This window comes from Herpailurus yagouaroundi, unplaced genomic scaffold, assembly GCF_014898765.1.
Source record: "Herpailurus yagouaroundi ecotype Mexico unplaced genomic scaffold, PumYag 308, whole genome shotgun sequence".
Lineage (NCBI taxonomy): Eukaryota > Metazoa > Chordata > Mammalia > Carnivora > Felidae > Herpailurus > Herpailurus yagouaroundi.
In genome coordinates, this window is record NW_024412525.1 from 4,025,933 (window position 1) to 4,037,971 (window position 12,039).

Genomic DNA, 12,039 nt, shown 5'->3' on the forward strand with positions numbered 1-12,039 from the left:
GGGGGTGGAGGGGTCTGGGCTCAGTGTGAATTATGGATTCCTGACTCAAGCACTCACAGATGGCTCCCTTATATGTGAAAGAGCCACAGAAGCCTAGATTGTTCTACCCCAGCCGATACACCAAGACGTGGGCTCCCCCAAATTAAAAAGCACTTTAATTTAGGGCTGTTTTGGTTTGTTTTAAAAGAAGAAATAATATGGTTGTTCTTAACTTTCAAAGTGTTGAGTGGGCTTATAAAAACCCTCCAGGCTGCTTGGCGAGGGCGAGTTGGGCAGGAAACCACCACTCACCCCAGTCTGAAACCCAACCTGCCCTTTCCGCGTGCTGGGGTAGGGGGTGGAGGCGGCTCGTCACTGAAGGTGAATCAGTGACAAGGAGTGAATGGTTACCCATTGTTTTGAAGGAAATGGGGTAGAGGAGGTGAAGGAAGCAAGAGGTCATTTTTGCCAGACATTCAAGCTCAAAGACGGCTTCCCAAATTGCCACTGCGTTATTTGATGTCATTCAGTTGGTTTGCTGTGTCGAACATCAGCCAGGAGGCTACAGAGAAGTAAGGCTTCCCCTCAGCACTGGCACAGGACAGGAAATAAACAAGCAAAGAAAGGAAAAGTCCGGGCTCCTCTGTGCCCTGCTTGGTTATCCTGCCTTTCTTTTCCACTAGGGCCTCGAGGCTCAAGAGAGGCCACCTGACAGGGCCTGCGGATGGGGGGATCCGCCTCACCTCTGCAGCCACTCACCACGTTGAGTTCGGCCACTGCCCCGTTCTCTCCCTGCCTCCTGTAGAGGGGGCTGTTATGTCCTGTGGTCTTCTCGTAAGAGCCATGGAAGTCGTAGGCCATAAGGCTGATGAAATCCAGGCTCCTGCAGGAGGCATGGAGAGAGGGGTGACGGGCTAGTGAGCAGTCCCTCACTGCTCCCGCCTGCCCTCGGTGTGTGGCCTGGGAAGGGCCCTCGCGGGAAGAGGCAGTGGTGCAGGCTCCCGCCTGGTCCCGGGAGAGGAGATTAGACAGCTCTCCCTAGTTCCCCCCAACCCGCCAAGATTAAAGTCATCGTCATTCAGACTGGGGGGTTGGCAGCTCCTGTCTTTGGCATCCTCCCCACAGCACCCTCAGGACGCCTTGTACTCTTACCTTTTGGGAGGGAAATCTAGCTCAGTGTTGTTAAAACTTTCGTGTGCACGCGAATCACCCGGGAACACCATTAAAGTGTGGGCTCTAATTTTAGGAGGCCTGGGGTAGGGCCCGAGATTCTGCATTTCTAACGCGCAACACCTTGGGGTGCAGAGAGCCAGACGACTTGTCCTCTTGGTTTCACTCTTGTGCTCCCAGGGTGCTTGATGTTAAGACCGAGTTCCCAAAGAAAAGGGCAAGGATTCCAAAAGAGAGACTCCAGGACACTGGAGTAAGCAGACAGCGTGAGCAAATCCTTCCTGGATCTGCTGGTGGAGGGGTAGGCCTTTCCCCAGACGGCACATTGCAGGTGACCATCTGCTCTACTCGTGAGGCGACTCAGCCCGACCTCGGTCTCTCCCACCTCAGAGAACACACGTTCCACGCCATCGGCCTGAGACTCACTGAGCAATTTTGTCCACCTCGTATCCAGCCTCTGTGTTCTTTCTCCCGGCTGGGACGGCTGCGCTCAGAAGGAGGCGTTCCTTCCCTGACGTCTGGGCTTCCCGCTGGAAGGCAGCGGCCAGGTCCTGCAGAGGTGGCTCACAGTGAATACAAAGGCAGGGGCCAGGCTGGCCCCTGTGGGCCCCAGGCAGATGTTCACTCTCAGGAGTCTGAAAATTGACTGCAGGGCTCGTCTGGGCTCTGCACATACCCGAAGCAACAGACCTTGGGGACAGAACAGCACCGGCCTGTCCGGTGAGGCCACCAATCTGGGCCCCCCCCCCCACCCCAGGCCAACTGGGTGACCCCCAACCATACCTGCACCAGGGCTGTGAAGCGCTGCTTGTCCGAAGGAGGGCTCCCCCGGCTCCCTGGGTACTCCCAGTCAAGGTCAAGGCCATCAAAATCATATTTGCGCAGAAATTTAACGGCTGAGTTGACGAAGGTCTGTCGGTTGTTGGCTGTAGCCACCATATCTGTGAATCTGCGAGGTGACGAAGGGCAGTATGGGCCTGTTTTGCTGACAGGAGGCCACTCTCTCCCTCACAGGCAGACGAGAAACTACGCAGGATATTTGTGGCTGGCTGTTCAGGCCAGGAGGATGCTGGGAGGGCTGCTTCAGATGCTGCTGGGATATTTGCTGTTGACTTACCAGCCAGGCCTAAGGAAAGGGACCGTCTAGAAGGGTGTCGGGCCCCCAGGGCACAGTGACTTGCCAGGAGCTCTGCCTCCCCAAACTCCCTCCACACGCCTACTGCCTTGTGCCTGCTCAGGGAATTGTGGTCCCCTGAATCAGAGCCGGCTGTCACCCCAGGGTAGAGGTTTAGAAAGGAGGGAACAGCTTCTAATATGAGCACAAAGGGAAGTAGAAAGAGCTAAGTAACCTGGAAACCTGCTGCTTTCGTTCTCTGGTGGGTCAATGTGGTCATTTTCTTCAAACTCACACTTGTAAAATGCTTTGTGCCATTACTGTGACTTGTCTGGAGGCCCTTAAAATCCCAGGCTGCCCCAGGAACCCCCTCCCCACATCCTCCTGATTCCCAAGATCCCTATAAGTGTCTCGAGGTATTTATAGACGGATCCTACTTTAATTGGTTTTCTATTCATTTACTGATTTAATTAATAGCAGCACTTAAGTGGGGTCCATGTGCCTGGGAATCCCAGGCTAAGAATCCCCTCATTCCAATAAAAGATTGGGGAAGGTGGGTCATAAATTTTATCAGGTTTTCAAAAGGGCTCATGATCCAAAAAGTTTTAGAAAGAGTAGTTTAGAACTTTGGGAACCATATATTGTGGACTTTCTAGGAAAAGTCTAGTTTCACATGTCCCATTCCATCATCTCCCGAATTCCTCAAAAACGTCCTATTCCTCAAAAATGCCCACAGTTTGGCATCCGAGCTCGTTCTCACAGACTGCCTTTGACACCCAGAAGTCGAACAAAAACTCTCAAACAAGATATCCTGTCTCAGAGCTCAGGAAATATCATCACTGTATGTTGTCTGAGGTTAGTTGGGACTCTCCCTGTACCCATTTCATGGAGGAAGACACTGAGGCCTGGAAAGAGGCCAGGATCTCTCCCGTGCTCCCGGCAAGACCGGATGTGTAACAGTCAGAGCTCAGCCCCCTCCACAGCCCTCCCGATGAGGCACCACGAGCCCAGGAGGAAGGTCAGCCCCCAGAGTCCAGGCCGCCCTCCTGATCCCCCACCCTGACTATATTCCACCTGGCCTGATTCCCAGAACCCACTGGCCGGGTTCTCTCTTGCCAGTGAGTCAGGTCACCACCCAAGTGGCTCTGCCATACAGGTGCCGTGGTCAACTCACTTCTGAGTGCCAAAGTTCCAGCCCCCGATGGAAAGCAGTGTCTTCAGCTTGGGATTCCTGGGAAAGATAAGACAAATGCCAGAATTTGCAGGTTTTAATGCCCAGCCCGTTCCCCAGGCTCACCTCACTGACTGGGAAAGCAAGGGGTTGTGGGTGCCCTCATGGGCACTGATGGGGTGGGGGGAAGGTGTAAGTCCCTATGCATAGATCCTGGATGAGGGGAGCTCTAGATTGGGAAAGAAACAGTATGCTCTTGTCTTCAAGGGCCTCCTATCTGGCTGGGGAGACATACACATGAAGAACTCAGGAAGAGAGATCAGGGCGTATCCGCAGAGCGGCTTTGTCAAGAGGGTGATAACACGGGAGCTGAAAAAACGCATAGATTGTAGGAGGAAGAAGGGCATACATTCCCAGCAGAGAAAACAGTTTCCCAAGCCAGATCCCACCTGGACCTAAATGGAAGGGCCCTTCAGGAGTCCCTATCTACCCCTACTCCTCCCGTATAAGCACAGGAAACCCAGAGAGGTGATGTGACTTGCCCAAAGCCACACAGCAGGTCTGTAGCAGGATTGCAGTGCTGGGGACGGTTTTTGGCTCTGGAAAGAGGTACCTGCCTCCATCAACCCCCATCCCCGTCCAGTGCAACTCACATCTTCTTCAGGCCGTTGAACTCCTGGTAGAAAACCTCATCATCCCACTCTATGAAGCTGAGCTGGTGATTGGTCATGCCCGCAAAGGCATAGATGAGGTGGGTGCACAGATTGGGGTTCACATCCTTGGGCAAGAAGCGAGCAGCTCCCTGTCTGTACTGAGCCCAGTTGGTGAAGTAGCAGACCAGCTTTGCAGCAGAGCCTGGCCATTTGGGGCCAAGAAAGAAATGGTGGTCAGAAGGGTCTGCTGAGGACTGACCCCCTCTACCTAATGCCAGAGGGTGTTAAACATGACACCTGATTGGCTGACAGCGGAGAAGCAGGACTTTCAACATGTTGCTTGGAACACTTCATAATGTTCATTAAAATGCAAATACAGGGGAACCTGGCTGGCTCAGTGGGTTAAGCGTCTGACTTGTCCGACTCAAAGGCAGCTTGTTTCTGGAGTCCTCAGAAAGTTTGGGGACTTTCGTTGGGTGGGGGGGGGGTCTGTTCCCAGGGGGTTGATCTAGCGCCAAGGGCCCCCACCGAGGTCGGTGCTATGTTAGGTTGACCAGATAACCAGAAAGCAAGAATGCTGGTTTTTACTCCTGTATCTGCCAGAAATGTACTTTGGGCCAATTGCCCCTTCAGCCCTGGCCCAGGGTCCCCATCTGAAAATGATTGTGTGGTCTCTGAGGGCTCTTCTAGAACTTGACGTCTGTGAGGGTATGGTTTGCACAAGCCAACATTTTATGCCAAGGACTTGGCAGAATGGGGAGTTTGTACTGGAGCTCATCTATGGCCAGTGTCTAAACTCTAGGACTTCTTTTTGTCCCAACAGGATCTCTCCACAGTCCTCTCCAGCCTCCATTTGGCCACTGAGAGATCAGGGGAGGGGGAAGAAGGTGCAAAATGGCTACAGGAGGCTGTGTGGGAACCCAGCACATGAAGGACTATCTGGGACCCCCCCCCCCCGGGCAGATCGGTGGCTCCCGAAGGAGAAGCTGGAGTTCTTGGGTCATCACTGGCTCTAGCCAAAGGCCACTTAGGAGTAGAACTTGCCAGTGGGGGCTGAGAGTACAGCCTGTAGTGATACAGGAGGAGGGTTGGTGAACTCCCCAAAGCAAAGGGTTAACCCAGGGAACACATCGTAGGACCGTCTAGGAAGAAGCCCGGAGTCTCTTCTTACATCATATCCTGTCGTATCATATCAAATATCCTGCGGTGCCCGGGTGCCTCATTCGATTGAGCCACTGACTTGATTTTGGCTCAGGTCATGATCTCATGGTTCGTGAGGTCGAACCTCACATTTGGCTCTGTGCTGACAACAGAGAGCCTACTTGGGATTCTCTCTCTCCCTCTTTCTCTGCCCCTCCCCTGCTTGTGCGCGCACGCTCTCTCTCTCTCTCTCTCTCTCAAATAAATTAAAAAAAAATAAAACGTTAAAAAACGTTATGCATGGATTTTTGTACTATAGGGGCAATGAAGTACGGTGGTTAAGAACAGGGTCTCTGGAATTTTCATGCCTGGCTTGAAATCCCAACTCTGCCGCTCTTTAGCCAGGCAATTCAGCTTCCTCCTCCATACCATGACAACGACCATCAGTCGACCAACCTCAAAGGACTGTTGTATGGACAGCGAGTTAATATGTTAAATACTCTGAACAGTGCTAACAGATAGTAAACTCTGTTCTAAGTGCTTTGCATATATTAACCCTTCATTCACATAAAACTCCATTAATATATATATATCATACCACACCATATGCCCAGAAGCAGCTTGGACTTAAACTTTTTGGGAACCTTCCACCTTTCTTCCCCATGTTTGTTATTTCTGTGGCCTCTGGCTGTTGCCTCCTGTGAGGCCAGGAGGGGAAACAGTTGTCTAATGTCACAGCCCAGCCTCAGGGTGAGGGTCCGAGGAGCCAACATTCTTGGGGCCACTGACACACAGGGAGCGGGATGGGGTGGGAAGGGAACTCCAGCGTCCAAGTTGCTGAACGTCCCCCAGAGATCTCTCTCCCGTCTGATACAGGAAGAGCTCTCCTGGATCCTCTAGGCCCTACATGCCATCAGTTCAACAGAAACGGGAGTATGAGTTACGGGGCTGGGACACGGAGCTGGGTAAGACCTAGGTTCCTCACCTCCAGCAGCTCACAGCCTGGTCGGGGAGACATCTATGCCAATAATTAGCAGCACTGACATACATACTGGAAAATGTGTTCAGAGATATGAGAGCACAGAGGTTGGAGCGAGTGACCTCAGGAAAGACCTGAGCGAGGCTGACATTGAAGCTGGCCCCGTGGACATGTGGTCCAGCTAGTGGATGAGGAGGCAAGAATCTTCCTGGAAGAAGGTGTGGGGCATGAGGACACCTGCAGAGGGCTGAGCTTTGGAGGAGAGGCCTCACCGGAAACATGGCAAGAACTCTTGGCGTGGGGTTGGGGGCGGGGCTGGGGGAGTGGGTGGGGAGGGTGGCAGAGCCCAGGGAAGGGGCCGAGGGAACCCACGGCTAGCCTCAAGAAAGGCACCCCTTATGGGGGAGCCTGGGTGGCTTAGTCGGTTAGGAGTCCAGCTTTTGATTTCAGCTCTGGTCACGATCTCACAGTTCGTGGGTTCGAGCTCCACATGAGGCTCTGCGCCGACAGCAAGGAGCCCGCGTGGGATTCTCCGTCTCCCTCTCTCTTTCAAAAATAAAATCAACATTTAAACGACAAAGGAAAGGCACCACTTACCCCATTGGATCATCAGTAGAACTATCAAACCTGTAACAGCACAGGAGAGAAGGCAGAGGTTACGAGGTTATTTGCATTTTTCCGGGCCCTGTATGCCTATTGAAACACAGTGGGTAGAGGTGGTCAAAGGGGGCTAGACCCAGGATGGCTTCCCGCAAATCAACCTTCTCTGTCCAAAAGGGACCCAGGAGGGCACTGTGTCCATCCCTTCACCCCCAGGCCAGATGGCAGGGGCCCCTCCCTGGCCTAGACTAGTCCTAGAGCTGATGGAAGTTTCCGTGAGTTGAGGTTGTCCCTCCCTAGAGCGCCAGTGGAGGACGGTGTGTATTGAGAAAGATCTAGGAAAACCACTAACTTGTGAGGTTTTCAGAGAGAAAGTTTCCCTTTTCGAACAGGCAGGAAACGTGGGGCTGTCCTGGGGCTTGAAAGAGCCAATTTGGAAGGGTTAGGCCAGCGATCCCATCTCTCAGGGAGGCCTCTGTGCCTCTGCTCACAGCCAGTATTTACCACATTCTGTGGCTTTCCTGCCACGCCTCACAGGAGGTTAGCTGAGTTCCCAACATGCGTGGAGACCTAGGCTTGGCAAGACTCCTTTAAAAAGATTTATTTCACCTTTCTGATGACCTTGAATTTTCCCATTCACCTAATAAAGCCTTGCAAGGGCTTGCAAGGGCAAGAGAACTTGCAAGGTCACCCAAGGTCGTGGCCCCCAGGCTGCCCGCTTTCTTGCAAGACAACCAGCACGGGTCTGGGGAAGCTGCTGGCAGGGGGCATCTCTTGCATAAGGACCAAAAGCAGAAGCCTAAGAACGTGGGAAAGACAAAACCACCCACCGCAGTGGTGTTCACCGACTCTGGGCTTCCAGGACCCGGAGGGGGCGAGGGGGCACAGGAAAAGTCCATTTCAGCCTGTTGAGAAAAGCCTTTTCTTGCAACACAAAGGCTCTTGAATTGAAAGAGCCAAAGGGGGCCCACAGGAATAGAGGCAGAGGAAGGAATAGGATGGCTCTCTGAGGCTCTCCTGAATGTTTCGGTACCCTCGCAAACAGCGCCACGAGGCAGAAGCCACCTCCCTGCCTTACAGCCCCCAGGGCCCCGCCCGCTGTCCCTGACGGCCTACTCACCTGCCCGGGCCACGGACCATGCCATGGCGCTGGCTCGGCACCAGACTCCAGCCTGTGCAACTGACTCTCTAGACCCTGCTCTCCTTTTATTAGGCTGCCCCGTTCCATCCTAGCCCGGAGTGGTGAAATCAGGGGGTGGCAGAGGCGGGCGAGAGGGGTTGAGGTGGGGCGTGCAGGGCTAGGTCACACAGCGTGGGTTGGGCAAACCTGACACAATGGCCTTTAGCAATTCTTGGTTTTCTGGAACAATCGCGGTGGGTAAACCGGGCCCTTAACATGACCAAACCGGGAGGCAAAGAGAGGGAAGCAGGAAGTGTTTCTAAGCCTCCTGCTGGACAAGGGGGGTTCTGATTTCCTTGGAGTCAGTTGGTGAAGACCTATGAGTGATCTATAACTTACTGGGCTCTGGAGGAAGAGGGATGACTCACAAGTCAGGGGAGCTGGGCTCCAGACCAGCCTGCTCGCTTGTTTCTTCACCGCCCCCTCTGGAATCCATGTGCCCTCTCTGTAAGACGATGGGGTTGCAAATGTAATATATATTTCATAAAAGTCAAATTTCATCACTATCCACATGACGCATATGGACACAATGGATGTATTTTATATTGAGAAAAGTACATAATGGCAAATAGCAAGGATGAGCTTAGTAGTAGTTTTAAATGCCTTTGGTTTTTTGCTTTTTTTTTTTTTTTTTTTTTTTTTAACTAAGTTCCACGCCCAACCTGGGGCTTGAACACATGACCTGGAGATCAAGAGTCATACGCTCCACCAACTGAGTCAGACGGGTGCCCCTTAAATGCCCTGTTTCTTACAAGTCATAGGGAGCTGTATTAGTTCCCTACGGCTGCTGCAACATATTCCCACAAACTGGGGGGCTTAAAATGACAGAAATTCATTCTCTCTCAGTTCTGGAGGCCAGAAGTCTGAAATCAAGGTGTTGGCAAGGCCATCTGTCCTCTGAAGTTTCTAAGGAAGAATCTTCCCTTGTGCCTTCCAGCCTCCGAAGGCTCCTGGTATTCTTTGGCTTGTGGTGACATTAAGTCAATCTCTGTCTCATGGTCTTTCCCCTGTGTCTCAGTGTGTTTTCTGTTGCCTCTTAGTAAGACACTTGTTACTGGATTTAGGGTCCACCTTAATCCAGGATGATCTCATCTTGAGATTCTTACCTCAGTTACATCTGCAAAGACCCTTCTGCCAAATAAGGTCACATTCTGAGATTCTGGTGGAGATATCTTTGGGGAGCAGGGTGGGGAGGAGTACCATACAACCCACTCTGGGACCTAACCATGTTCACGTTACTTATTCTGTCTGCAGACAAAGTCTGGTGTGTGCACGAACTCCAGGGTCCCAGGCAAAACTTGGCAGCTTTTAGATGATCTGATCTTTGGTCCTTGACCTTAGCACGAGTGGCCTGGATGGCTGAGTGCGAACATTCTGGGGCAACAGGCTCTGGGGTCAGTTTGCCTGGATGTGATTCCCAGCTCTGCCATTTACTATCTGTGCAACGTCGAGCAAGTTCCTTAACTTCTCTGAGTTCCAGTTTCTTCATCTATAAAATGAAATGCCCGGAGAATTGTTGTAAAGGCGCTACATGTTGGTAGTTATTATTCCTGGTTCTGCCCAGTCTCTGTGTGTGTCAGAGATCTGAGGGTGGGACCCCCATGCCCAGTGCCCCCGGGCCCTGTGTCCTTGCTTTCTCTGTGGCAGCCCCGGCCCCTTGTTTTGGTCTTTTCTGTTCCCTTCATATGGGGGTCCTGCAAAGGAGTCTGCTCAGGGTCACCTGAGATCTACAGAGGTGCCTCAGCTCCGGGGATGTGAACGAGAAGGGGAGGGGGAATGTGGGAGTAGGGATTGCTTCACCAGAGAGGCCGGTTGCCTCCTTCACTTGCCTGCCACCCCCATACACGTATACTTGTCAGCTTTGAGCTTTTCTGACTCAGCTTCCTGTCCCCAAGAGGACCCTGCACTGCAGTGGCCCAGGGTTCTGAGTTGCTCCAAATACTGACCTGTCCCAACTCATCTGGGGTCTCTAGGGCACCCAATAGCCCAACATTAACATCACTACCTTGATTAATGCAGCTGATTCTCCTCTCCTTCCCCCTCCCCTTCCTCCTCCTCCTCCTCCTCCTCCTCCTCCTCCTCCTTCTCTTTCTTTTTCTTTTCTTCTCTTCTTTCTCCTTTTGATTATTATTATATTGTTTTCTTTTAATTTTTGTCCCAGACCATTTCTCCAAAGGAAAATAAGTAGAAACCTAACATATGAAATAAGATCCTCTAAGTTGCTCTGCTAAAAAATCTTGTGATGGTCAGGAGCTCTGACTTGTCTTTTCGATGCTAAAATCAACACCTCGTCAACATCAGCTCCCATGGGCACCCCTGTGGGGGAGAGATTTCAGTCGGGTACCCTGGCAAACGCACGTATATGCCCTATTTCCTAAGAACCAACCATAAACACCATAAACTTTGAAATGCTAAAGGTGTTGCCATTAAAATAAGTAATAAAAAAAAAAAGCATGAAGGGTACCACCATGTTGCTCGGCATCGTCTTAAAAATTTTGGCTATTATACTAAGAAAAGGGGAAAAATACGTGTGTGTGTGTGTGTGTGTGTGTGTGTGTGTGTATGATTATGATATAACTGCCAATAGTTGCAGATATGTTTGGATATCTACAAAAGCCTTCAGTTTTCTAGACTCTAAAAAAAAATAGACCAGGAATAAAATAGAATTTGCTGGATTTAAGGTGAATATACAAAAATTAATAGCTTTTCTCTACGTTAGCAGAAACTAGTTAGAAATAGAAACAGGGGCAAATGAATCCACAGGAGTGTCAAAAGCTATAAAATACTTAGGACTAAATTTAATCACAATAAATTAGATAGTAAAATCTACAAAACCTAGTGCAGGACATAAACAAGATCTGAACATGTTCCTGCATACGGAAGCAATATCATAAAACATGTCAGTTCTCCTCGAGTTGAAACAAAAAGATAGCAATGACCAGGGGCATACTATTCAAAACTTACTATAAACTCGTTGAGATCAAAGCATGGAACAGGCATCAGGACAGACAGACAGAGGTAGATTTGAGCATATGTGGAAAACATGTTCAACAAAAGCAATGTTTCAACTGAGTAGGAAAAGGATGTTTCATCAATGTCAATGACTTTTCTACTGAAATGGGAAAAAATCAAGGTTGTACCACTTGCACCGTATATAGTAGCAAAGACAAGGGGCAGGATGAAGGGGTGCCCTGGGAGTAAAGGGGGGGGTGGCCAGAACCCAGCCCGAGTGGGGGAGAAGACGGGGGAGGTGGTGCTTGAGGAGAGCTTTGAGAACTAGTAGTTTCGCAGACAGAGGGAGAACGGCAGGATGGTTCTGGCCAGATATTCACTCACGGATCGTCTCAGACAAAACCTCCCATCAGACTGCAGGGACAGCGAGATGGTTAAAAACCCTGCATGCATCCCATCAGTTGAGAACCACTGATTGAGGACAGCAGGGTGGGGTGATGTCTGCTAAGGGGGTCTGGGTGGGAGGGCACTGGACATGCCGGCAGGAGAGGAGAGGGGTGCGTTGCTTTACCAACTTGGACTTATACAATTATGTCTCAGGCCAGGTGGGGCGCATTCGAGGCTGACCTGATAGGCAGACCAAAACTGCAAAATATCAAGGAATACAAAGCTGCTGCCTGGAGGTGGGGGCCTGGGGAGGAGAAGGCAGGCCCATGTCCTGTGAAGCTAGGGTTGAACCTTTCGCGGGCACCGACCCAGAACACCCGCGCCCCAATTTCTAACTCAAGTACGAAAGTCTCAGCCCCCCAGTGCAGGTGGCCCATGTCTAGAGCTGAAAGGTCCTGGTATCTTCTAATTGATAGCACACCAGCCCTTTGCTCCTTGACCCCCTCCCTCCTGGGGCAGCCTTCCCGGCCCCTCAAATCTTACAGGGATCCCTCTGAGTCAGGCTTTGCCTCCTCCCCAGCCATGCTGGTCCACACCATCTCCTGTGATCTGGGAACAATTCCTTCCATCCAGAACAGGAAAGCACTCCCTGCTTGGGTGTGCCCAAGACAGAGCTGGGTGTGCCTCAGTGGATCTCCCAACCAATGACCTGAG

The 12,039-nt window shown here is 51.4% G+C and overlaps 1 protein-coding gene across 7 annotated transcripts in view; it reads right to left on the reverse strand.

Moving 5' to 3' along the window:
- CHIT1 (chitinase 1) overlaps window positions 1-12,039 on the reverse strand; it is a 36,070-nt gene that overhangs the window by 4,199 nt on the left and 19,832 nt on the right. For 4 of the 7 annotated variants that reach the window (XM_040462169.1, XM_040462172.1, XM_040462176.1 and 1 more), the window contains 7 exons: window positions 8,355-8,431; window positions 6,804-6,833; window positions 4,088-4,289; window positions 3,438-3,494; window positions 1,933-2,098; window positions 1,576-1,700; window positions 739-862 (listed from right to left, as the gene is read on the reverse strand). In XM_040462169.1, the coding sequence (XP_040318103.1) occupies window positions 739-862; window positions 1,576-1,700; window positions 1,933-2,098; window positions 3,438-3,494; window positions 4,088-4,289; window positions 6,804-6,833; window positions 8,355-8,431 (781 nt within the window). Of the gene's footprint in view, window positions 1-738; window positions 863-1,575; window positions 1,701-1,932; window positions 2,099-3,437; window positions 3,495-4,087; window positions 4,290-6,803; window positions 6,834-7,926; window positions 8,234-8,325; window positions 8,432-12,039 lie in introns of those variants that run through there. The other 3 variants (XM_040462174.1, XM_040462175.1, XM_040462173.1) reach the window with 2 other exon arrangements.